The sequence below is a fragment of the Aristolochia californica genome, unplaced genomic scaffold, assembly GCF_029961685.1.
Source record: "Aristolochia californica isolate CCGP_79_NKW_82.1479 unplaced genomic scaffold, dmAriCali1.0.hap1 SCAF_3, whole genome shotgun sequence".
Classification (NCBI taxonomy): Eukaryota; Viridiplantae; Streptophyta; class Magnoliopsida; order Piperales; family Aristolochiaceae; genus Aristolochia; species Aristolochia californica.
The window spans coordinates 8,081,818-8,109,318 of record NW_027181992.1 but is presented as its reverse complement, the minus strand read 5'-3'; the positions used below and the strand labels follow the sequence as shown (position 1 = coordinate 8,109,318).

Genomic DNA, 27,501 nt, shown 5'->3' with positions numbered 1-27,501 from the left:
AAGTTATAAATGGTAAATATCATTTGACAGGATCCATCTATGATTTTCTAGAATTGCCCTTTTGCCTATTTATGATATCTCCGGTTCATCACTATGAACCGGTCGAACTACACTGATGAACCGGTCGAACTGTCGAATTTACTCGTTTGCACCCCGACAGCTAGGACCAGTCTGTGAGGGCCCTGATTTGCACGTGGAAGCTCCGGTGAGGCTTCTCACATGCTTCTCATTGAAATAATGATTGGACTTTTACTACATTTTTGGCTAGTATTTAGCTCCGAGCTAAACACAGCAAAGCTTCGCGCTGTCCGACGGGTCTCAGATTCAGCGAATCTACCCCTCCCTACTCTTCTCCAAAGTGGGAATGTTTCAAACTCTCACTGTCTATTTACTTAATGCGAATTGCTAAACCTCTCTCCACCCACTCTACTCAATTCACCGAAATTGCTCCAAAAGATTCGGCATGATTGCTTGACGCATAGAGAAGTCGAAGGCTTTTTCAGATGAGATGGGTGTCTCCTTCAAGGTGGCCAATACTGGAACAAGGTTTCGTCCTAAACCTCCTCCAGTCGAGACTGTGGGTGATGACGCCACCCAAAATTCGAATGTGCTCAGTGAAAATGAATCTTCCTCTGCTTCCAAGAGGAAGCATGAGGTACTTTTTAGTTATTCTACGGTTAAGTCCTATCAGTTAAGTTTTCAGAATTTTTGAATAATTTGTTTTTCGTATTGGTTAAATTAGTGTCTGCGGGAATTTAGGTTTTTGGGCTTTGTTTCGTCAAACTGAAGAGATCCATGCAGCTTAACTATTTCTTTTTGAATGGTGTACTTTTTCTATTCTTTCTTTGTTTACTCACTATTTTTGTGTCATTGAGTTGCCTGTTATTTCTTTTTTTCCTTGTTGCTCTGTTAGTTTATATAGAATTGTATACGTAACACTAATTTATGCGTTAACTTCAATATGAAACCCTGTTGCTGAAAATTTGAAAGGTGGTTCTTATAAAAAATTTCTGTCGCTCTAGCATTTCCTGTAATTAAAGGTGTCGCTGTCTTTTTATTTTGTATTCATTAGTTGTTAACGTGAAATTTAGGGTTTGATTCACTGCCAAACTATCTCGTCCAGAAAAAGAATCTTCTAAATGTTACAATAAACAAACTGAAAGAAATAGTCCAGTGTTATGGATGGGGAATATTGGGAAACTCAAGGAATTCTACAGGAGGTTGTTGTGGAATTTATCATCAATATCTGGGAAAGTAATCTTGTCTTTTATTGTTAATCTTATCGTCTATGCAGTTATTGTTCCACAAAAACGACTTTTACAACTTGTGCCTTTTTAGCAATTGTAATTATTTGGGAGTAGATTTTATGTCGAACTTATGACGTACATGATCCGTTAAACTACTAAATTGAACATTTAGTAGTTTAACAACTTTTACAACGTTTGCCTTTTTAGCAATTTTAATTATTTTGGAGTAGATATTATGTGGAACTTATGACGTACATGATCCGTTAAACTACCAAATTTAACATTTTCTTCATTACATCCGTTACTGTTTTATGGAAGCATGTTCATGGATTATGTTACTTCTTTATTTGGTACTTGAAATAATAAAGCATGTGATTAGAAGTTCACCTATTTATAGATAATTACTTGAAATAATAAAGCATGTGATTAGAAGTTCACCTGTTTATAGATAATTACTTGAAATAATAAAGCATGTGATTGGAAGTTCACCTATTTATAGATAATGACTTGAAATAATAAAGCATGTGATTATAAGTTCACCTGTTTATAGATAATTACTTGAAATAATAAAGCGTGTGATTAGAAGTTCACCTATTTATAGATAATTACTTGAAATAATAAAGCATGTGATTAGAAGTTCACCTGTTTATAGATAATTACTTGAAATAATAAAGCGTGTGATTAGAAGTTCACCTATTTATAGATAATTACTTGAAATAATAAAGCATGTGATTAGAAGTTCACCTGTTTATAGATAATTACTTGAAATAATAATGCATGTGATTAGAAGTTCACCTGTTGATAAATAATTACTTGAAATAATAAAGCATGTGATTAGAAGTTCACCTGTTGATAAATAATTACTTGAAATAATAAAGGTTCACCCAGTTATAGATAATTACTTGAAATAATAAAACATGTCATTAGAAGTTCACTTGTTTATAGATAATTACTATTATCAATCAAGAAATATATGCATTCTACATATATGATGCATGGCTTCTTCTTGTGTCATTCCTATTATGATAGCCTTTATGATGCTTTTAATGCCCAAATTTCTCTCTCCTTCTTCCACCCAGTTTACATCATAAGAGCTGACCTGTTTCTTGGTGCTGCATCTCTCTTCTCTGTAATGATCCTTAATCTCATTGCTTACTTGGAATATATGACAATGATGAATTTCTCAGCCTAAAGTCTTCAGAATATGCATATAGATTTGTTGAGTTTTTATAGTGTGTCAGAAACCTGTATTGGCACACTTTAGAGTACGTGACCTACTTTTCTCTCTCTCTCTCTTTCTCTCTCACACACACATATACACACATTCAATTCATTACATCTATTTCGCTCATAATGACTTTTACATGGATCCCTTTCTATAAACTTTGTTTTTTTTAATTTTTTATTTCAAGTCCTTTTCTTTCCACCTTGATGTTTCATCAATGCTGGCTCATTCGATCTTGTTGGTGGTCTTTGCTACACATTGTTATCCACTTCAAATGCCTTCTTACCTATAGGACCTCTCTCTAGTTCCATCCATAGCAGAGTTGCTTCATAGTTTCAAAAGCAGCCAATACAATTCAAATGCGACATATCCCATTTCATAATTGGCTGCACGTTGAACGGGCGAGTTGGTTAAAATCATGAGTGTTAATTTCTTATCTAGGGATCAGTCTGATAGTATTTATGGTGGTGTATTGATCCTATTCCTATTAAGCTTTTAAATATTTTAATTTTTTTTCACAATTATGTTTTTTATTATATTTTTACTTTAATGAGTGTCAAAACATATAGTCAGAAAAATTGAAGATTACCATTTTTGTTATAGCACTTAAACCTTCCTTTTCCTTCTATTATTTGTGATCACCTTCTACTCTTATTATTATTATATTTTAAGTTTCTTGTCTAGTCCCAAAAATCTGGCAAGATTCATCTCATTACTACATTCTCAAAGAGATATTCATCTCATAACTGATGTTGCGTTGATAACATTAAGGCGCATCTGAAGACAATACTCATGATGCTGACCTTCTAATGTTAGTGTGTAGTCAATCAGATATGTATTCCTGTACTGCATTATTGTTTATTTGCGCTGAGGGATAATTAATGTTATGAATTTACTAAGCGTATATGGCTAGTTCAAACTTAATTGAATGGCAATTTGACATATGTTTTAACTGTTTGAACCATATTACTATTTTTATTTAAGGAAACAAATATTCGTTAGCAATTCGACAAGCTGTCTATGGCTCATTCTGGACACGGGATATTCCCTAAGAAAGACCGGGGTTGCCACTTGAATGCTCCTGCATTGAATGTGTCATAATGTAAAACCTTTCCTCTTAGATGATTCAATTCATCTCACAGTACAATATTTCTTCTCCTTTTAATTATATTCTTGTGATTTTGAAAAAGGTTCGTCTGACAATTGTGTAGCCTTAAGTTGGCAAATTTTTTTATGCCAGTTCATCTCATGAAATGTTTGTATTGCTTAAGGTGTTAGATACGGTGAAGATAATGCCATTGGTTGTGAGGCCACTCACTCTTAGTTGCCCTTTGAACTTGTAATTTTTTTTCTGCTTATGCATCGTTGACTTCAATAGCTCTTCTTCTTGGAAGGACTCTCTTTTTCCCTTTGAACTTGTAAATTTTTTTCTGCTTATGCATCGTTGACTTCAATAGCTCTTCTTCTTGGAAGGACTCTCTTTTTCCTCTTGAAGCTGACAGATACACATAGCTAATTACTTTGACTAACTTTTATGAAAATTTCTCCTCAATAATAAATGCAGGGATAATTATGTAGTTTTCTGGGGAAGTTATTTAAGTTTCATATGTTGCATTTTACTCTTGGGGAAGCTTAGCAGGATGACTCTGAGAAAGTAAAAGCTTTTCTTTTTGTATATTAACATAATTCTACCTTTGTGTCAGAGTGGATAATGTCCTACATCTGTTATTGCGTATTTGATTGGTAAATTGGGTAATACTCCTCCTGAAGTGGTTTGTCATTTTAGAATGGGACTGGTCAAACATATCATAATATAAGAGTGCAGCAGAAGCATAACCCCTGCTGAAGGATGATATAAACAAATTGAGAAATGGTCCAAATTTTCTAGAATCAGTTAAAAATAAAGAGTGCAGCAGAAGCCTGTTAATCTCTCTTCCCAAAATGACTAGCCACTATTCGAGACCTATTACTTATGAAACCCATTTCCTAAGTAGTATCGTCAATGGAACTTTACTCACACTAATACTTTCTTAATAAGGTTATAACTATGTGCACCAGTGTGTAAATTTAATGTAAATGTCATTTTCTATATGAGTGCCTCCCTCTTAGTGCAGTGGTTACTTTGCAAATGTTTTTAAAATTAAATCTTTATTCTTTTCTTATATCCCCTATTGTATGGAAACTCTACTGAACAATATACCATATATGGAAGTATCCATCTCTACCCCATGACCTCGTGGCTGGTGCAGAATGGTTTTACCATAAAAAGCACAATTTTTTTGGGTAAAGTCTCCCTTAATCTATTCTCTAGTAGCCATATTCAATTGGGACAAGTAGTTGGTTGGATTTTATGTGAAGGAAGAGTAGAAAAATATAGAAGTTTGTTTTTCTCACAGCATTAAAATGTGATACTATTACGATCCACTTTGCGTAACGATTCACATGGTGAAAAGGAATAAGATACCCAAGAAGGGAAAAGAAAAGAATTAGTATTATGATACTGGACCTAAATATCTTATTAGATTAAGTTACTTAAGATTTGTGATGAAAAACTCGAGATGTAATTATATGATGATGGGAGGCTTCCCTTTTATTGTAATTGTATTTTATGAATAAAGAGCCATTCAGCATTCCAAAGAGAAATTTCTGATGAGGAAGTTGAGATGTACAAGCTGTTTGGTTTGTATGGTCATGTGGCATAATTGTTTTGTTCTCCTCCGAATTTCACTTTTCTATCTTCTTTTAGGATGATGCAAGCGAAATGGATGAAGATGTCAATAATTTTTTTCCCATGTCCACTTTTGCTGAGGGAAATTTTGTTTCACCTGGTAAGAGTAATGATTACCTTGTGCTCTTTAACCTCTAAGCATCGATTATTACTTATATCAATTTTTTTTTTCTGTAGATCATGAGGCATCCTTTACATTGAACCTTTTTCCAGCTGGCTTCTCTATTGGAAAACCAACTGAGGTTTGTCTATAAAAAAGTTCAAATTCTGTACTGTTTCAAAGCCATATTGTTATTGCTAAACAAAGTTTGTGGATAGAAAGTTTGTCGTGATATGCTCAAGTATAGCTTGAAAAGCGTAGGTTTAGATATATGAGTTAATAACACCTACCCTCAAAAACCTGTGTAATTATCTTCAAGAATATCAATATTTATGCACAATCCCCTAGTTTTGAAATTTCATTACAAACCTGTTTGCCAGCAAACTTTGTCAGTTAACTTAAAAGAAAAAAAAGAACAAGGGTAAAATTGCGCAGAAAGGCGAAGATTTTGACTTCTATGTAAGCCTACGAGCTCAATAGTTCAGAGAGGGGACTAGCTAACAAGCTTCATGTTAAAGCAGCTTTACTCTTTTCTCTTTCAATGTAGGCCTTTATTATAGGGCATGCTTTGTGAATCTGACATTGGATGTATGGCTGACTTTACAATATATGGCCACAATTTGTGGGGAATCCTGTAGCTATGAAAGGGAGTTACTATAACAAAGATGGTCTACTTGTTTCTCTTCTCTACTTCACTAGTGAACCAAAGTTCTCTCTCTGCACTAACCTCTTTCTCGGCCTTCTTCCCTTTTTAAATTATGAGATCCTAGCTCTTATATTCATAGTTGCACTACCATAAAAAGCTTCAAAAAATCTTTTCCATTGTTCAGGAAATAGAGTAGAAAATCTTACAAATACGTTTTTGGAGTTGCAGAATGGAAAGCTTCAACCTTTGCTTCAGGAGGGTCCAAAGTCATTGCATCCTTATAATAGGTCATCAGAGACTCTTTTTTCAGTAAGTAAAGGAAATTTTATACATGCATAAAAATGTTGATGTATAGAAAATTTGCTATCTTTTACTGCTAAAGTGATCTCTTATTTTAATTAGAAACATTTTTTTATAAACCAAATAATTTTTTACTACGTTACTGATGAATGTTTTCAGTGGCTCATCTGGTTTATGAGTTGACTGAGTTCTATATACTGTAAAATATATATTGTCTTCTGTTATTTGTTTATTTATTTACTTGCCTCGTGTTATTAATTGTTCATGACATGCCTTATGTTTGAAGGCAATTGAATCAGGTAGGTTGCCTGGAGATATTCTGGATGATATACCTAGCAAGTATTTTAATGGCTCTCTTGTATGTGAGGTGAGTCATGGATTCATTAATGACAGTTTTTCTTATTTATGCTCTACAGGTTTTGGTTGTTCTTATAGAGCTGGCAAAAGACATGGTGCTCTACACCTCATTATTCATTACGTGTGCAGTTTAATCCAAGTTACATGATTAAAATTCTCTACTAATTTGATATCAAACAAGCTTTTGGGAGAAGAATGGTCTCAAAATGATTCCCACTCAATTTTGATTTTGCCTAATGGTTTTTTCAGGGACTATCCAGAATGACCAGTTGATTGGATATCTGAAGCTATCCAGTTGATGGTCTAATAATCGATCCAAAATCTGATAGTCCTTTAGACACCATAAATTCGATAATGTAATTTTCAGTTGATTTTAGCAGAGAATGTTGGCTGTTTTTGGTGCTCTGTCCAAGTGGGGGGCAAAATTGTATTTGTGCCAGTGCAACATATGTTTCAGCAGTTGCTGCTGTCAATCGCTTCACAATACTGTTAATAGATATAAGTGGATAGCAAATTTTCCTCTTTATTAGTAGCTGATCAATATATCAGCTACTAGGGCCCTGCTTTCTTGCAAATGATAATTCATGCTATGTGATAACCACACGAGAACAGGAACTATGTTTCAGTTGAAATGGGTGCTGCAAATACTGCTGCTAATTTATTTCATTTAACTGCTTTTTAGTATATCTTTTTGGTGTAGTGGCTTATCAATTGTGTTCTCAATGAAGGTACGGGACTATAGGAAGTGCATGTTGGAACCAGGAAATAATGGTTCTATTGTTGATGGATGTCCAGTTGTGAATAAAGTGCATCTCCGAATGTCCTTGGAAAATATTGTTAAAGATATTGCTTCAATCACAGATGAGTCCTGGTCTTATGGTGACCTGATGGTCAGTTTACTGAACCTTAAAAATGCTCTATGCATTTTTCTATTTTGCTGTAACAATGTCAGATTGTTCCCAAACATGCTTCTTTACTGCAGGAAATAGAGTCTCGGATATTGAAAGCTGTGCAGCCACGGCTCTGTCTTGACCCAACTCCAATGATAGACAGGCTTTGTGCGTCTCCAGTTGCAAACAAGGTATTGGGTCTGAGGAATAGGCTACTTTCTTGAAAATATTCTCTGTAACTAGTATCAGTTATCTCATTAAACATTTATGGCAGCTTGATTTGGGTATTTGTGCCACACGGAAAAAGAGATTGAGACAAATGGCGGAAGTTACTGTTACTTCAAACAAGCAAAGCCATGGAAAGGTCTCTATTGACAGGATACTTGAGAGTCCAAACTACAAATCAGGGGATCTTAGATCCATTCCAAGTGATGAAGCCATGCAGCACATCCGTGAGAGCATGAATATTGACCAGACGTTGAGACCTAAAAACTTTGGGCAAGAGACTTCTAGACCTTCAATACCTTTGATAGGTCAACCTAAATTTCAACCAAGTGTTGGCTATCCTAGAGTCATTCAGGATCGAGGCTCTGGATTACCTTCAAACATGTCATCTGCTAACATTAGTATTGCTTCATCTACTGGGCAAGAGTTAATTAATTCATACAGTGAAAATATGAGTAGTGCTGTTTCTATTCAAGGGATGAGAGAAAATCTAGACACACAAATGGGGACTTTATCAGGTATTAAGAGACCAAAACAGATGACATCTACTCTTGATGGCAGCAATCAACTGTTGCAACTTGGATCAACACTTGACAACCTCCATGGAACTGATACGCTTTGGAAAAGCCCAATGCTGCAGCAGCAAATGGATGCCAGAGGAATGCAGTATCCAAGTGCTGCAGTGTCGAAGTACCCTCTACTGGCAGTGGGTGATAGCCGCTCAACAATGATTGAAGGGGCTTCAGGTCAGGGTGGTGGTCCACCCTTTTATTTGGATCAGCGAGGAATGAGATATGGAGTTAAGGAAGATCGACGTGAAATAGATCCATTAGGAAAACAAGAGATTGACAATGGTAAAGAGGATTCTCACACATCTGCCCCTGAAAATCATCTTGGCCAGCAACAGGGGCAGATGCCCCAGCCTTCTATGAGATCCCATTTCCCTCCCCAATCACAGTGGCAAAATCTTGGTATACTTGTTGAGAAGGATCAAAGGAGAGAGGATTCACTCCAAAAATGGAAGTCAGTGCAGAGCCCTCGTATCTCAGCTGGAGGTGCTGTAGTTCAGTCTCCAGTTTCTTCAAAATCAGGAGAAATATCTAGTGGGTCATTAGGGGCCCAACTGAGTGGGGTTGTCTCACCTGCAGCAACACATGGATCACAGAAAGAGAAAGCAGCAGCAATGTCTGGTGGCATCCCCTCAGTAGCTTCTAGCCCTACTGATTCTATGCAACGGCAGGCACAGGCACCAATGCAGGTGAAGCGTAAATCTAATTCCCTCTCAAAAACCCCAGCTATTGGTGCGGTTGCATCTCCTGCTAGTGTCAGCAATGTGAATATCCCACTAAACGCGAACAGCCCTTCAGTTGGAACACCTCCTTTGACAGATCTTCTTGATAGATTTACAAAGATTGATGCAGTTACCCAGAGGTATGGACCAACAAAATCCTGTTTTGAAATTTTGACCTTGCTTGCAAAACTTGCTCAGTAGATTAACATAGCCCTTTTATTTTTCTGCTCACCCAGAAATTTTGCAGATTTATGGTATTTTGTGTATATGAGTCTGATATATGTGCATTATATATGTTTGCTTGCTCAGATATCAACTCAACTGTAGAAAGCACAAAGTGGATGATTATCATGTAATGAAATCTTCAACATATTCCACTCAGCAGCTGTCCTTTTGTCTCTCTAATTCTCCAAACAACGAGGATTTCAAAGAGGCGAACACTATGTATCCTATGTCTAAGTCGCTCATAGGGGGAAGCATAAATGCCTGTAAAAGCAGAATTATAAACTTCATGCACACCGAGCATATCTACCAAGGTTGTATTGGCTCCCTCCGTCATGTATTATTAGTAGTAGTTCATGTTTGGAGTTAACTAATAAATAATTGACATAAAAAGACGAAAAATGGCCCTTTTTCGCTCAGCTGACTTTTTCCTATCACATGTTTCCTCAGGAAATGGTGTTTCTATTATGGTTCCCAAGTCACGGAACAGATTAGTCCTGTTGGAGAGGTCTCATGATGGCATGGTAGCAATACAACATGGTGATGTAGAGGATATTGATCTTCTACCCTATCTGGAGTATCTTCCCACATTGTGCAATACTGTGAGTTCCTTTTCATTTTTATAATAGATTTTGTGCTCAGCTCTTTGCAAAATTTTCAAGGCATCAATATTTTCCTCTCATTGTCAATAAATATTTTTGTCTTTCAGCACTATGCAGATTTGCTTGCTGCTCAGTTTTGTTCACTGGTAAGTTATCAAATTGGTTCTCTAGTCGATTGTTTTAGTGAACTCTCATTTGAAACTTTTGTTGATTCATGTCCTTTTGGTGTATACAGACGATGCGTGATGGGTATCAAGTCATGGATGATCAAATCCAACCTTTACCGACAAATGTGAGCGCCTGTTCTGGTGGCTTATCTAATGTCCCAGGTGTTTCTACAGAGTCTGCAGGTCCTGAGATGCAATATTCAGAAAACACTTCAGGTCAGATGCACAACCCTGTGGCTCCTGCTCCTGGTGGGCCACTTTCGACAAATCCAACACACAGTGTGCTACCCAACCAGCGACTACTATCAGCAGGAAATGCTTCCCCTGTACAGGTGTCCCAAGGATATTTGTCTGGTGGGCCTATGCCTGCTAGGCCACCACAGCAGTTAGACCCATCCTCCCTTCCACTGCAGCAAAATCAACATAACCAGATTCAGCAACTCCAACAGTCTCAAATGCAAAGATCCTCTCTACTATCAACAAATCCACTGTCTCACCTTAGTGGTATCGGACAGAGCACAAACCTAAATATGGGTAGTCCAATGGTCAATAAGCCTTCGCATTTACAGCTTCAGTTAATGCAACAACAACAACAACAACCACCACCATCGCAAATGCAGAGAAAAATGATGATGGGACTGGGGGCAGCCATGAGCATGGGAAATAACACGGTTGGACTAGGTAGTCTTAGCAACGTTGTAGGCATTGGAGGTGTGCGAGCAGTTGGACCTGGAATATCTGCATCAGTGGGTGTGGGACCTGGCATGTCAGCACCCATGGGAGCTGGCATCTCAGGGTCCATGGGTATGGGACCTGGCATTTCTGCACCAATGGCAATTGGTTCTGGAATCTCGGCACCAACAGGAGTGGGCCCCACATCAGGACTGAGCAACAACCAGATGAACATGAGTCAGGTGTCTAACATCACCAATGTTTTAAACCAGCATATTCGTTCAGGAGCCATATCACCTGCCCATGCTGCTGTTATGGCATCAAAACTCAGGATGGTGCAGAGCAGAGGGAACATGTTGGGCTCACAGCCTGGGATTGTTGGCATGTCTGGAGGAGGCCAGATGCATGGTGCATCCCCAGGTTTGTCTATGTTGGGGCAGTCACTGAATCGGAGTAACATGAGCCCATTGCAGCGTGCATCCATGGCAGCAATGGGGCCACCCAGGACCAACTTTTACATGAATCAACAGCAGCAGCAGATGCAATTGCAACAGCAACAGCAGCATCAGTTACAACAACAACAATTACAGCAGCAACAACAACAGCAGCAGCATCAACAACAACAGAAAATAAGCTCTCCACTACATACTGCTCAGGCTATACTTTCACAGCCACATGTGGGTTCACCTGCTATGACCATTCAGCAGCAACTCAGCCAACAACAGCAGATTAGTTCACCACAAAGCCAACAAAATCCGATGAGCCCACAGCTGAGCAGTGGAGGCTTGCATCAGATGAATAATGTCAGCAATGCAGCTGCAGGCCCTGCTAGCCCCCAGTTAAGTTCGCAGACACTTGGGTCTGTGGGTAGTATCTCAAGTTCACCAATGGAGCTGCAAGGTGTAAATAAAGGGGGTTCACTTAATAATATTTGAAGGACATCGAGAATAATGGAGGTTGCAGTTGTCCAAGGGAATAAAAGTTGTCTTGAACAAGGAAAGTCATTGCAAAGAGGTAAGAAGATCTGCATTCCTGGGTTACTTGGATATACCAAAAAAAACGATCAGTTAAAGTGTATTTTCTGAATTAGACTCAGCTCTTTTATCTTTGCTAGCATTTTAGTTAGTCAGGTGTCGTCAATAGGAAGAAACAAAGGTATACTGCCAGTAGAAAGTAAATGTATGATTCATTTATTTTAGTTAGTCAGGTATCGTCAATATGAAGAAACAAAGGTATACTGCCAGTAGAAAGTAAATGTATGATTCATTGCGTGCACATAAATGCATGTTCTTTGGGACCTTTGCTTGTTCTAGGCAGGAAAAGTAACAACTTTGAATCCAAGTTTGACAAGGATGACTCGCACCACTTGTATACACAAATGCTCTGTAATAGAGGGAGCGTTCTGTGTAGCCAGTGGCCCTTTTTCCCTCATTTTTCGTCTCCGTTGGAGGGAAAGGACTTGGTGCGTTTGATGGCCCTCACCCCTCAGTGTCAAGTTCAAACTATTCTTGTAAAAATACACCCATATGTAAGCTATATTTAAGCTTTCTTTCCTATGCTTAATGAGAGGAAGCTTCAAGATTTCCTCTAAGAAATCAACTTGAGCAATTAATCGCTATTGAGTGAGCTTGAATGCTGCCTCTACTTTGATAAATAGGGCGATGGGGTTGGTGGGTGTCTTGTAACAAGTAATGTATAACATTTGATACATCTCGATTTTAGAGGGTAATGTTATGTTAGACCCTCGAGCTCAATCAGGCATTATACCCATGTAACAGACATTACATAACACGTAGTGCCCTGTACGTTGTGGATCTTGGATGGGATGAAGGGAAAAGACGGCCTAGAAAATGTCTTTGAATGGAAAAATGGGTAGGGACTCCATCCTCCCCTTTCCTTTCAAATCTATGAAAGATATGGGGAAAAAAGGGGGAATTTCGGCTGTCCTGCCTCATACGACGGATCGAAGAGAAAATGAAGAATCTTGTAGGGGAGGGAGAAGGCCCCAACCCCTTCTTTCTAAACTCTATATGAATATTGTGTACACGGTGACACAAATCATTTCCAAAGCATTGATGTTTTGCTCTTTCGGTTCACATGTGTCGGGCCTTGTCTTTGTAAACATACAATCCAACTCATCAATCATGGTCTAGATAGCGGGGGATCTCAATATAAGGATACGAAATAATAATTTTATTTTCTCCCAGCGTCTATAAGGCACTGATTCAAAAGCAAAAGAACGAACTTGGAGCAATGAGAAAGTCTTCTAACTCAGACTAATCATTTTGAGATGGATGTGTATCACTCAAGAAATAAATGAGAAAGGCCTTTAAGAAATTTTGAGTAGTCATCTTCCGAGACAATTGTGTACATCTACTAAAAGAAATAAATACAAAATTAAGCATCTGTTGTGTTCTGACGAGTCCTTTCTCACCGTGTGGCCTTTAAGATGTAAAGATGATACAATGGATGCTCCCTCAGCCGCCTCTCAACGATTGCCACCCTCGTTTTTACAGGACAAAGTTTTGTCTACAGTCGATCTTTTCTACCCCAACAGCAATCATACCAGAAGAAAACATGGAGCTAGTAATTGTACGAGCACCTGTCATCTTGAAGAAGTTTGTCGGACTTACTGCAGTAACCCCACTAGGTAGAACTTGTAAACAATCAGCAGGAAGAATGACATTGAACCCAAAAATGAGAATATACTTCTCATTGCATTACATGAGTTAAGAATCGTCCACAGAGAGTCGTTCCTCTTGAAACTCCATGCTGCATATGGAGTATTCCCTTTCAAACAACAAAAATTCCTGATAAAAGAACAAGTTAGAAAAGGAATGTTGTGAAATACATGAACAGTATCCTTGCCACATATCAGGAAAGATCAACCAATGACACCTAAGACCTGGGATTTCTTATTCCCATCTCAGCTTGAGAAGGAATCAGGACACAGGTTCTACAGATGGACAACCCTGATTCCATCTCCTAAAGACACGCAGCTCTGGAAATCTCAAGGGTATGTTTAAGGCCATGCAACCCACAATAAGATATAGTGTGTCCAGTATTATTCTTCCATATCAGTCATTTTCTTAATTCTCTGTGATATTTGCCACTTTAATAGTAAATGGCACTCACCCCTCAAAAAAACAAAAAGCATGCCAACTAATGACGAGGAGGAAATGGAAGTGTTAAATTATCTGCCCACCTGCAACTGATGCTGACTAAATAAACGGATTAAACCAGAGTCAGGTGAAGCCACCAACTCAATCAATTTGTCATGGCTATCCAATAGTTCACCAGATTCAATAAGTGAAACAGAAACCTGCACTCAAAGTTAAACCAGTTTCTCTTCTGAGATCCTAAAAAAGGGTGTGATCCACAGGAAAAGGAGACATGTAGCAAACATGCATGAAGGCGTTAGTAATCAGGGAAACCACCGAAGCATGTAAAAAATAGTAGTTTAGGAATTCTCTACAAATTATATGCTAATAATGTAACATAGTAATTGTGCAGCCATAAGATTACCATTAGTAATTGTGAAAGAGTAATGTTCAAATAAAAAAACTAGACTAACAATGTGCATAGAAAACACAACATACTTGTCAATATATTATACTTAAAAAAGGAGAAAATAATGTGAAAAGTGATGGTGAGAGGCAATGTTCAAGTTGAGACCAACTAGAGGGAAGCACAGTGATGAAAGGTGGTCCAAGTTGTGAGGACAATGAAGATGATGAGGGATGGGAGTACGAAGAAAAAGAAGTATGAGGGAAGATAAGCGGCAATCACGACAAGAAAGAGGCAGAGCACATAGCCTTGACCTACCATTTCGGACCCTCCAAGCTCTACTTCGAAAATGTTCAACAAGATGGAAAATGGGTGGTAGAAACCTCCCTAAAAACTATGATAAAGCGTCATTAATTTGTATTCCAGGTGTGTGACTAGAAAACTTTATCATCCAATTCACTAGAACAATGGAAGCAGAAGATCAAATCAGGGGAAGTAGGGACCTATGGACAAGCGATATTATATTTTGCTTCTCAATTATAACAAACTTGAAAGGTACGCATTGCTGCATAGTTGAGCTCACCACTGAAAGGTTGGTGGCATTGCTGGATATCCCACAAGCTATCGGTGAAGGCTTTGTTTGGGAAAGCTTCAAAAAAGCTCTTGATACGTTCCTCTAAAACTTGTTGAGTGGGAAAAAGTCCCACATTGATAAGTGTTAAGGAATAGTCCCACATGGACTTAGACCCAACTTCACATTAAGTTTGACTAATAGGTTTCCAAAGTGACTAGTCATTTTGGTGGATGGAACTAGGTTCAATATAATACAACTCACCACCTCAATACCACAAACTTTACCTCACCAATTCAAAACCAAAGGTGTTAAGTAGATGAGCAATGAGGGAGTGAGCAGCTGAGAAGTAGTCAGTGCAAAGATGGGCAAGCGAATGCAAGGAAGAAATAGAGCAAAGAGATCTTAGAAAGAAGGTGAGGTTAGTGTTAAGAGACACCCATGTGTGTAGGGGTAGCATGGCTAGTATATAAGAAGAACTTCCTCAAGGCATGGGGTAGAGCATTCAAGCCTCTTCCTCTTGGCTCAAACTCGTCCATATACCTCTCTTTTCCTCTTCCTTCTCTCCCTTTGTTTCTTCTCTCCTTTCTCCTAAGAGCTAGAATTCCTCTCTTCTTTCATTCCCTTGAGATCTCGTGTTTATGTCTTGGCCTTAGAAATCAACATGGTATCAGAGCGGACAAAGATCTAAGATGGAAAGGAGAAAAAGATAGAGAATAAAAGGGAGAAGAAGAAGATGAAGAAAAAGAAAAAAAAAAGGATGAGTTTCTCGTTTTTTCTTTTTTCCCAATTGCTATTTTTCATTGGATGTTTCACTCTTGCCGTATTTTTCATATAGAAAATTATATACCGTTGGAAAGATACTTGAGTCTTGTTAAGAAATAGTCCCACATGGGTTAGTGAATACAAAGATCATGAGTTTATTAGTTGGGAAAGAGGTTTCCTATGTTGACTAGTCATCTTAGGATGGGCCTTGGACCCAACTTTACATGGTATCAGAGCAGGTACTCATATGTGGGCCTACACCTAAAATATCCACTTGTAGAGCCACAAAGGAGAGCTTACACCTAAATTATCCACTTGTAGAGCCACAGAAGAGGGCCTACACCTAAATTATCTACTTGTAGAGCCACAAAAAAAAGGCCTACACCTAAATTATACACTTGTAGAGCCACAAAAGAGGGCCTACACGTGAGGGGGAGTATTAAGGAATAGTCTCACATAGAATAGTGAGTACATAGATCTTGAGTTTATTAATTGGAAAGAGGTTTCCTAAGTTGGTTAATCATTTTGGGATGAGCCTTGGACCCAACTTAACAAGTGTAATCTTCAATGCAAAAAACATTGTTGCAATCAGATTTTTCTAGAAAGAGAAATCGATATCTAAAGCAACAAAGGTCACACAACATAAAATTTTCTTGTAGCAGTAAAAAGTCTCAAATTCCTAAACGGTTTGTACCAACATTACTAAAGATTTATATTGAGAATTATATCTCAAAAGAAAGATATTAGAGTCTACTTTCTATCCCAATAAACCATTTCTCAAACTTATCCTTCAAATTATCCCAAATATTAGTTGTCTTAAATCTCCCTCATTCCAAAATTTCTTTTGAATATTTTCTTTCCAAATTGGTCAAGGTGTGTTAAAAAGTAATTGCTTTATATGAAAAGTCTATTTTTAGAAAGTGTCCATTATTATGTTCCATCTCAAAACTTTCTTATTTGGATTTTTTTAAGTTTCTTTAATCATCATGTTTATAGAGGAAATATGTTTTTTATCTAGCTCTTAAGTCAAACTTAGTCACCCCCCAAAAGTCATAATTGGTCAAATTTGTTAAGTTAATTCAGTTCTACCACTACAATCTCCTTATTATTACGGCGGTGGTTATTTTCTCTACCTTTAATCCCCCATTACCCTTACTTGGTTGCCTTTTCTCCTACCATCCTTTTTTAACTCTCGTTTACCCTCTTAGGCCAACCCCTTGGTGCATTGCTTTAGTTGGTCTTCTTTTTTATATGTGTTTTTAAGTCCATTGAGACTTTTTTATTGGTACCCTTTGGGTTTATCGTCGTGTTTTGAGTGACCGGCATTACCCTTTTTAGTGATTATTATCACTATTATGTTCAAAATCCTGGTGACTTAAAGGAGGATGTATATATGGAGCAACCTCCTAGGTAGTGTTGCTTAGAGTCAGATAGTGAAAATGTGTTGGTTAAATAAGACTATCTATTGAGTTAAACAGAGCCCTAGAGTGTGGTTTGAAAAATTGTGATCACTTTATGTTTTTGCTAAAAAAGAAGATCGGTATTGTTGTTTTGGCTGTGTATGTTGATGGTATTATGTTATCTAGGAGTGACCTTGAAGGAATTGAGTCGGTAAAAACATATTTTGCCACACATTTACAAATAAAGGATTTAGGATAGCTGAAATATTTCTTAGGTATTGAAGTGGCTCGAAGTAAACAAGGTGTTTTTCTCTCTCAAAGAAAGTACATTGTAAATATATTGCAGTAGCCTCTTGGGTGCAAGACTAGTGGATACTCCCACGGAAGTCGATGCTAGCCTTCATGACTCTCATAGTGTTGTACTCATAAACAAGACATAGTATAGACACCTAGTGGGAAAATTGATTATGATACAATCAATAGGCCTGATATATCATTTGCAATGGGAATAGTGAGTCAATTCATAGAAAATTCAAAAACAAAAGATTCAAAGAATTCTGAAGTATTTGAAAGGTGTACACTCGGAATGAGAAAATTGATATATTGGGATATTCTGATGTTGACTATGATGGATGCAAGATGGATAGAAGGTCCAACACTGGTTATTGTTGTTTTGTTGGGGTAACTTGGTAAATTGGAAGAGTAACAAACAAGTTGTAGTGGCTAGACGCCAAGGCAGAATATAGGACAATGGCTCACACAGTTACGCTGTGTTTGGAACACAGAAAGTGAAGAGAAAAGAAAAGGAAGAGAAGAGAAAGAAAAAGAAAAAGCAAAAGAGGAAAGAAAAGCAAAGAAAAGAGGGTTTTTTTTTCTCATGTTTGGATGACCAAAGAAAATGAGAGAAAAAATTGAAGAGAAATATAGTTTCTCCTGTTTAGATACGTGTAGAAAATGAAAAGAAAAGAAAATTAGTAATTTTAAAATTTTGATAATTAAAATTTTCTCTCAAGATTTTATATCTTTTTTTCTCCTCAAATTCCATCATTTTGTCAGAGAAATTTTATTAACTAAGATTTTCTCTCTTATTTTATTTTCTCTCAATGATTCTCTGCTGCCAAACAACAGAAAATAACTCTCTCCCCTTTTCTTTACTTTCTTTTCTTTTCTATGGGTTCCAAACAAGCCCTCTAGTGAGCTTACTTGGGTGAAGTTGGTTCTTGTTGAGTTTGAATTTGCCATTCCAGAACTCATGGTTATGAAGTGTGACAATTAGGCTACATATTCACAGTGAGTAATCTAGTATTTTACGAAAGAACTAAACACATAAAAGTTGATTGCCATTTCATTAGAGATGTTGTCATGCAAGGGAAAGTGGTTACTCCATATGTGAAACTTTCAGAACAACTTGGAGATGTGTTTAAAAACCCCTTTTCTTCACTGTTGAGTTCTTTTACAAGTACATCTTAAAACTAAGAACTCTTTATGCTATCAAAGACACAGGGGAACACCTAACCTGCATGCATCGAAGAATAAGCTCCGACAAGCAGCATCTACGACAAAGACCACGCAAAATATATGTTGCAGGCCCTCTCAAAGACCCATCATCTTCTGAATACCATGCATCCAGTCGAGATATCTCCAGAGTAATTCCAGCTTGAAATCGACCCAATTCACCTGCTCCAAAGATCAACAAACAAATATTAGAAAAGATAAGACAAATTAGGGGGGAAAAGTTCATACACATTATATTTCAATACCTTTGAAGCCAGCTGCAATGACACTAGCAAGCAGTCCACCATCATTCATTTCATGATGTCCCAACCCATCACCTTCCACTGCTAAGCAGCGGAGTACAATTTCAACACAGTAACTATCTGTTGCAGAAAGAGCCACATTGACCTACCCATAGATGGATTGAAGTCAGCCAAAATGCATTGTGAAAGAGCTATTAAAAAAATAATACTCTTAAATACAAATATATGTAGTCTACATAGAAAGCCCAGCCATAAAAGGACTTTTCTTCCAACCAGAAGCATTAACTGGTACAATGATACTGACAAAAAAGAAGGTGACATGGTGCAAAAGCTCAAGACTCTACCATCAATCTCCGGTTTACCAAAACTTCTTCACTGACTGAAGAGTAGAGTGCAGTTGTCAATGCAGTGCAAGAAGTAGCATCAAGACTCATGCACTCGCCTGAAGGAAGACATAGCATTGCAGTAGCATGCAGCTCAAGATATAAAAGATCTATTGATTCGTGCACGTTACTTTGAGCACTTAACCATTGAATTCCCTTTCCTATGAAAAAAACAAAAAAACTCAGACAAACAATGATGGAGGAAACTGCTTTCATCATAAATTAGTCCATAATAGACAAAGAAGTTCATATGGAGCTCAAACATTGTCATTTTTGGCATTGACTACCAAGGTATACCCTACCATTAAGAGTATCAAGCATTGCAAGCTCTACTACCAGGATAGCAAAACATGAACATGGAGAAAATGCTTAAAGATAGTAACTTATAAATAAAAATGTGAGAGAGAGAAAAAAAAGAACTATATAAACAAGTTTCTTAGATGACTATGACAATTCCTTTAGACTACTCATTAGCAGAAGCTTTTACATAATAAGGACTGAAATACACATTGAAACAGAAAATAAATAGGACCCGGAAAGCCAAAATACTTTGACTATCAAAACAGAAGAATTTTAACCTTTGTTTTTCTTTTCTGAATGGTGATTTCATTAAGGAGAAAAGAGAGCTACAAAAGGATATAAGAATTTATTTTAGAAACTGACACAGAACAATTATCACTTCTATCAAACTAATAAACTGGATACAGATATAATTTCTATAAATACACTAAGACTTCCAGTTTTTCTTTCGAAATGGGAATAATTGAATTAAACAGCCAAAGGCCAAAATATAAGATTAAGGGAGGGGGGGGTGGGACAGCAAACAACAAGAGATCAGAGACAAGGCCCCCTCGTTAGCTATAGCATGAGCCATACAGTTCACAGAACAGTTTGTAACAACAGTATGCAATAAATTCTGAATTTCCTGGAAAAAATTCCAGTGCCCCCTAGAAGAATCATTACCTCCAGACCACCAAGTAATCACTACTTAGGAATCGCTGTCAATTCCTAGACGAGTCTGAAACTTTCCATGAAATATCCTTTCCATGGAAAAGAGCGTAAAGTTCAGCAGACAGAATAAAAAATACCCAAAGGACTAGCATAAGAGAGAGCAACTGAGTCTTCATGCCAATAAAAAGTCCCCCCAAAACCAGCCATACCAGGATTGCTGAAAGAACAGCCTTCGAAGTTCAATTTAATGATCCCTGATCAGGAGTCCATGCGACCAATGTTTGATGGTTAACAATTGAAAGACCCTGTATATCTATATATATATATATTGAAACTGGTGAACTTTATTAAAAAATTAGAGCAATGCAAAACAGCACAATTATTGGAGCGATCCAATTACAACAAGAGATTGCATGGAATCTCCATGTTTAGTAAGAGAATCAACCGCAGAATTGGCTGACCTTGGTACATAAGCCCAAAACACAAGTAAAAAGGGAGACAATGTCTCTAATGCTTCAAAAGGTGGTCCAATGCCGCTATGGAGCTTGAGGAATAGGGAGGAGCACCAGCTTATCCTCACACCGGAATCACCTTCAATGATGCAAAGAGATGACAAGGAAGATGATGAGGCCCTGGAGGAGAGCCATGAGCTCGGCCATTGTGGAATCGGAGATCGCCATAGGTCCGGAGTAAGAGATCGGGTGGCACCCTTGGAGTTTCTGAAGACACCGCCGAAACCCAATAGGCCTAGAAAGCTAGTGATAGAAGAAAAGCTGAGGATAGAAGGGACTAGAAAAAAAACTGTGTTGAAAGAATAGCAGCACATTGGGGGCTAATCAACCCTAATCCTTCCTTTATAATCACTTAGTGAAAAAAGAATAAAATGACAAGAATGCCCCAATTACATGCATCAGCCACATCTATCTAATCATTCTAAGGCCTAAAAACATAACTAAATAGACCAGAACTAAAGAAACTAAATCTATGACACCATCTGACCAATCTGAGACACAAATACATAAGTGAATATTGATTGGTTAAAACTTCTCAACAGTTCATTATTTACTAACTATTGATTTTTTTTTTTGGTTGATGGGTTAAATTAGTAATTGTTGATACCACCAGTCTGACATTAAACAGCATTTTGGAGGAGTGGCACGGACAAACGAGTTTTATGTAGTCCTCATATGTTAATATTTGCAAATGAATAGACAAAGATAATTATGAAAACAAATAAATAAATAGAATTAATATCCATTGTAACTTCACTAAACCAAGTACTATTTGTAAATAACATCTGTTGTAACTTCATCTGTTAGTAATTATTGATACAACCACTGTCTGACATTAAAAGCATTTTGGAGCAGTGACATAGACAAACGAATTTTAATCCAGTATCAGAAATCCTCATAGGTAAATATTTGTAAATGATTAGACAAAGTTAATTATGAAAATAATAAATGAACAAATTAATATCCATTGTAACTTCACTAAATCAAGCACTGTTTATAATAACATCTGTTAATGTAACTCACTTAGTAGCAGAACCAATGATGAGTTTACTGTTTCTCTAGCAGCCACAATAGCATTTTCTTTTTCTTCCTTGGAAAGCTCACTGGGTGGGATTTCTCCATTCAACAGCTCAATTTGGAGCCATTTTCGATACATCGCATCACAGGAATAATATTCACGCTGTTTATTAAGAAAAATGGAATTACTAAATGAACCCAAAAAGTGAAAAGAAACAGAAAAAAAAAAAAATTAAAAAAAATCACACAGGACTAAGTAATAGAGGTCATAGAGATGAAACCAAATGAAGTAAAGATACCCAATCTTCAAATTCGTGCAAGTCCTCTGAAATATCATGCTCCTCAAAAGATAGCAGCGCATAAGTAGGTTGCTTCAGGGGCTCAGCCAGGAAGGCAAGTAGCTGATGAGCTCCCACTGGCATTTTGGGAACTCTCCACATTGACATCAGGGCAAACTCTCTCAGAAGCACATTGCTACAAGAACACATGTGAATCAGAATCTCAAGGTTCCAGAAAAGAAAATATTGAGATACACCAAAAAGATATACCCACAAACCCTCCCTCTCAAATTAACCTATCTATCAAACATAGTTTCCTTATCTTCCCTGTATCTCCTCTTCTTTTCTTGTCCTTAAATGCTTACCTCATTCCAGTCCTTGTTAATGCTATTTATCTTACAATAAGCCCAATCCAACCTATGAAATGAACTCACACTTAATTCAAAGGTGCATAAGACTCGGCTGAGTACAATGACTGGTCCCACCAGTTTCACATAGGTATACTTTATAGCATTCTTAGTGCCTCTATATGGTTACCATGCCATCAGTTCACATGTTGAGCTGTGTGTGTACTTAGACATAAATAGGGAGTTTATAGTATAAGAGGAAAGTTGGTCTATGCCGAACCATTAGTTTTGATGATTCAAGAACTTATTTGTGTGCTAATGGTTTCTTTTAGAGCATTTTAGATGTTGTGATGTAACAGCTGATACACACCTCTCTAAGTTAACATATGCAATTCAATTCTCACCCTCTGGAATAATTGTACATTTAGTCTATAACCTCGAAGAGCTACATTAATAAAGTGGAGCTTGACAGTCTGGTGTGCTGGATTTCAGGATTGTACAAAACTATCATATTTATGGCAAGTAACTTCTTTCTTCTCGGCCACTTTTGCTGCTATCATCTGTATCTGAATATTATCTAGATCCTATTTGGATCTGAGTCCGAAATCACGGATATTAAATAGAGTTCTGACGGAACTCAATCAGATATTCGATAAGAGGTCTGATATGATTCCAGAACAAGACTGGAATCATGAGATTGGGATCCAGTAAAAATCCCATCTGAATCTCAACCGTTTGATATCCAATGGTGGCTCTCTGTAGTATTTTAACCTAATCCCCCGGTTCCTGCTTCTCTTAACCCCCTTTCTTTTCTCTTTCCCGAATATCTCTCCTCTGCAGCTCTGCGTCAAATGTGCTCCACCTCTCCTCTTTTCTTCTCTCCCAGCCTCTCTCTGGCTCCTGACTTCTCTCACAAGGTACAGTCTTTGATCCCTCAGCCTCTCTCTCAATCCCCCCTCTGACAACTTTTTTTCTCTCAACCCCTCTCTCTTGCAGCCTATCTCTCAGCTCCTCTCTCTCTTTCTCTATTCCGTGCCTCTTTGTATATTTCTCTCTCAGCCTCTCTCTCAATCCCCCCTCTCTTGCAGCCTATCTCTCAGCTCCTCTCTCTCTTTCTCTATTCCGTGCCTCTTTGTGTATTTCTCTCTCAGCCTCTCGCCTCTCTCAGTTTCAACTTTCTTTTCCATACCTTAGCTTTGTGTATTTCTCTCTAGCCTCTCACCTCTCTCTCAGATTCAGCTTTTAGTTTTGTGTTTTTTGACAAACCTCATCTTTTCAAAAGAAAATATTCAGCTTTTGGTGGTAATTTTGTGTCTTTCAGTTCTTTGGTATCTTTTAATAATTTAGGGCCTGAGATTTTATTTTGAGTTTGTTTACTATTATTTTGGATTTGGAAATTGGAACTATATACGAATCTAGATATTATTCAACGGAGTCGAAACTGGATAGTTAAAAATGGATCAGATTTAGAAGTGCTATATCCGATCCGTTTACATAGTATAAAAGCAATCATCAATCTTTTAAGAATTTTTTACCTTTTCTTCTTCTTCTCTATCGGTTTTGGGCTCAAGCGGAGTGTTTTACTTTTTCCTATTCTTTCTTCTATGTCCAGTTCAAACGAATCTCTTTCCTGTGCCACTACCTACTGCTAAGTGACTTTGGGGATCCAAACCTCTCTGCGACGTACAATGGGTTTCTAGTACCTAGTACATGATGTCTCCTTTTCAAACTCCCACAAGTGAGTTAGTCCAAAGTGCATGTTCTGTGAGGGCTACTTTGTACCAGGAAATTCCCCCAATTAGAGTTGTTTACATGATTGGGTGTTGTTTTGTATTGGAAAGACAAGTTATATTGGTTTAAGCTGCTGCTTGTATTGTTAGTTGGTTAAAGGGTATTCATTGACTAATTGTGTGGATGTATTTTACTGGGAGTTTCAAAGGGTTATTGCTGCAATCAGAAGTAATGGCTGGGAAGTAATGAACAAGAAGATGTTTACCCCGACTCTGCCATGAACTGAAATACAATTCACCACTGACAAATTGGACAGTATAAAATTTTCCAGATCTGATGATCCAGTTTTCTAAAAGACAACTGTCAGATCAAGGTATAGGAAACAGCCAGACAACTCTGCTCGAAGAGAACCACATTTTTTTATCTTCTTCCAACATGATGAGAAAAAAGGTCTGAACAAAAGAGGAAAAGTACAAGAGATAAAGAAGAGAACAATTCATTAGACCCATCGAATGGATTTTTACAGAGGCATCAAGAAACCCTTCATTCTCTAATATCATATTGATGTCATTTGTAGTAGAACAGAAGTAAAAATATTACCTATGCATCAGAGCTTTCATTACGAGTTTGGCACTGATAACATTGGAATCATTAACCGTAGTAGGTGGCGTAAAGCAAAGCCACTGAATAACCAAAGCCTTCTGAATGCTCTGTAAACGGTGCTGCTCCGCAATAGACTTGTCATCATAGTTACCAACTTTAACAACTCTGGATCTTGAAAGAACCCTGTTCAGAAGGACATTACATAAAGTTCTGGCCATCCATATAATGAGAAAGTAGGAGGAGGTCCTCGGTAATATAAACAAACCTTTCAAGAATATCTTCAAAACAGGCTTTAGAGTCATCCACCTGTGAGAAAGGTAGATGCTCTACAGCAGTGCGGAAAAGTTTGTATTTAACTTGCATACTGTCAACAAAAAAGAAATGCAACATAAAAAACTGTCCATTTCCCGAGTGTCAGATAGATAGATAGAGAGAGAGAGAGCTAATACCACATAATCACAAGTAGATAAAAGATCAGAAACAATACAAGTCTAAAAGAGAAATGGAACAGATATAGTCCAGCTCTCTCACATACAAATTGAAACACAAAGTTTATATATTAGAGTAGATAACAGTCCTTAAAGAGAGCATCCAGGGCTTCATGGAAAAGAAGACTTTGCCCAGTGAGGAGGGAAGGGGGAGGGAACATGTTGTTTCCAACAAACCATTGTACAGTATAATTTAACTAAGAATTACCTTTCTGGCAACTAAAGACAAATTTTCAAACGAAGATTTTATTTGTCTCCACTTCCAGAAACATCAAAAAGTTATCTGCTGGGTCAAGTAAAATGAATTTGGTATGTAAAGAAAAGACAAAAAGGTTACATTCACATACTCAAACAGTTCCTTCAAATAAATTTTCACTACAATTCTACATTTTGTAACCACGACTTTTTATTTTTGTTACTGAAGAAAAGACTTTATTTGAGAAAAACATAGAAAATGGTACCTTCCAAAAAGAAGGGTAGGTTAAGGGGCCTCTCCTTCTGCCTACAGCATGAACACAGAAAAGGAGGCTCTCCCCTTCCTCTGCCGGAAGAGAAGTCCAACGGCAAACTGCTCTCCCCCTCACTGTGCCAGTGGCCAAACAGTGAGGAGCTCTGCAAATGAGATAGTGGGGAACCTCCCCCTCCCCTGCAGGACTGCAGCAGAAGGGGAGGACCTCTCTCCTTCCCCTCACTTTAGCCGGCAGAGAGGAAGACTGCCCCCTCTGGCTTTTCATCTGGTGAAGAGGGAGGAGGAGCATTCTTCCAGCCCCTCTATTATTGGTGAGTCCCACTTAGTGGACCCACATTTTTAATCGAAGTAAAGGGAGGAGGAGCATTCTCCCAGCCCCTCCTCTTATTGGTGAGTCCCACTTAGTGGACCCACTTTTTTAATCGAACTTGGTGCCATGCTGGCAGTTATGGGAAGTTCACAACGCCTACAAGGCAGTTCACTGTTAAAAATGTTTGAATTGGGTACTTTGACAAATTAGTTTCTTTCATTTAATTAATCAATTTTTTGGAATGTTAATCAATAAAATAATTTAATTGAGCAGAATGACTAATTTCCATTTTTAACTATTCATGTTCCTTCAGAAGTATCAATTTCGACAGCACTGATAACATTATATTTAGGCAATAGTGTACCATAGATTTACAGAACTTCCTTGAAGTCTCCTAACCAGTGAAACCATTAAACTATTTATGCAATTATCAAAAATGTCAATTTTTTGCAAGATTTGAACAAAGGGGGTGGGATTAAAATCAGTATTGAGTCCAGAGAGACACCAAGTCATACTAAAAGAAAACCAATAAACTTGAATATTCAATTAACACAGAAACATTGTGTAGTAACCAACCTGCTATTTAACTTTAGTTCCATCATTTGAACAAATAAATCTACACAAAGATGACGTGAAAGTTGAGAGCCATAAATACCAACCAACTCCTCATGCTGCTGTGAGAATAGAAACATGGCATACCTGCAATTTACATTTACATAGAAAAAAGATATAAGTATGGTACAAGAATAGGAATGACAAGAAGAAACAGATGAGAAAAAAAACATAAAACACAAGAAATTAACAGAAAAAGAAACGTTTTGGAAACTTATAAGACAAATTAAGGAAATTAATAAGGAATCCCATTACAAGTTATAAGAAATGGAAAATTATCAATAAGAACGAACATTATTAACATTTTTTTTTTGAGAATCATGAGAAGTTCACCAACACAAAAGAAAAATATACAAAGAAAGACAAGTCGTAATAGGAAACTATCCTGAAAAAATACAACGTTTGGTGGACATATTTCTACATGAGATTGTATGTATGCATGGGGTCTCGTGCACTATTGTCTCTGACAGTGACCCAATCTTTCTGATCCCATTTTGGTCTGAGACTATCATCACACTAGATACTTCTCTCCATAAGAGTATAGCTTATCATCCGCAGACTAACAATCAAACTAGGGTTGTGAATAGATGTTTGGAGAATTTTTTGCATTGTTTTGCAGGAGCACAAACCTTGCCCTTGGCATTCGTTCTTACACTGGGTGAAATGGGCGTGTAATATGTTGTATTCTTCAACTGGTATGACTCTTTTGCAAGCAGTGTACAGTTGTCGTCCTCCAAAGGTGGAATCCGAATTGTTAGCACAAGATGATATTTTGTGTAATTTGAAACACAAACTAGTTGTTTCTCAAAACCACATGAGGCAGAAATGAGACACCCACCATCCCGAACGCTAATTTCTGATCGGCGATCTTGTTTTTGTGAAGCTCCAACCATATCGCATATGTCAGTGGTGTAGTGTCGCAATCAAAAACTTTCATTCTATTATTTAGGGCATTTCCGAACACTAGAACATGTGGGTTCAATGGCATACAAGTTGGGAGTTACCTAGCAAAACTTTTGTACGTTCAGTTTTTTATGTATCTAAGTTGAAGCTACATTTCGGCAGCACTACTTTTGTCTCTCCCTTCCTCAGTGGGACAGCTTGGGTCAGCTTATGCGCGAACCTAAC

The 27,501-nt window shown here is 37.5% G+C and overlaps 2 protein-coding genes across 2 annotated transcripts in view; one reads left to right on the top strand and one right to left on the bottom strand.

Moving 5' to 3' along the window:
* Nucleotides 1-323: 323 nt before the first annotated feature.
* LOC137960050 (protein PHYTOCHROME-DEPENDENT LATE-FLOWERING-like) lies at nucleotides 324-11,960 on the top strand. Its single transcript, XM_068807515.1, has 12 exons — nucleotides 324-655; nucleotides 5,219-5,300; nucleotides 5,378-5,442; nucleotides 6,175-6,255; nucleotides 6,533-6,613; nucleotides 7,332-7,493; nucleotides 7,586-7,684; nucleotides 7,768-9,149; nucleotides 9,319-9,545; nucleotides 9,682-9,833; nucleotides 9,941-9,979; nucleotides 10,069-11,960. The coding sequence occupies exons 1-12, from the start codon at nucleotides 509-511 to the stop codon at nucleotides 11,605-11,607; spliced, it is 4,056 nt and encodes a 1,351-aa protein (XP_068663616.1). The 5' UTR covers nucleotides 324-508; the 3' UTR covers nucleotides 11,608-11,960.
* A 1,009-nt stretch (nucleotides 11,961-12,969) lies between these two features.
* The window catches only part of LOC137959289 (nuclear pore complex protein NUP107), a 56,627-nt gene continuing 42,095 nt past the window's right edge, over nucleotides 12,970-27,501 (bottom strand). The window contains exons 15-24 of the mRNA XM_068806688.1: nucleotides 26,338-26,460; nucleotides 24,760-24,858; nucleotides 24,492-24,677; nucleotides 21,835-22,009; nucleotides 21,542-21,698; nucleotides 19,017-19,216; nucleotides 18,676-18,817; nucleotides 18,432-18,592; nucleotides 13,878-13,994; nucleotides 12,970-13,482 (exon numbers count right to left, since the gene is read on the bottom strand). Of these exons, the coding sequence (XP_068662789.1) occupies nucleotides 13,402-13,482; nucleotides 13,878-13,994; nucleotides 18,432-18,592; nucleotides 18,676-18,817; nucleotides 19,017-19,216; nucleotides 21,542-21,698; nucleotides 21,835-22,009; nucleotides 24,492-24,677; nucleotides 24,760-24,858; nucleotides 26,338-26,460 (1,441 nt within the window). The 3' untranslated portion in view covers nucleotides 12,970-13,401. The remainder of the gene's footprint in view (nucleotides 13,483-13,877; nucleotides 13,995-18,431; nucleotides 18,593-18,675; nucleotides 18,818-19,016; nucleotides 19,217-21,541; nucleotides 21,699-21,834; nucleotides 22,010-24,491; nucleotides 24,678-24,759; nucleotides 24,859-26,337; nucleotides 26,461-27,501) is intronic.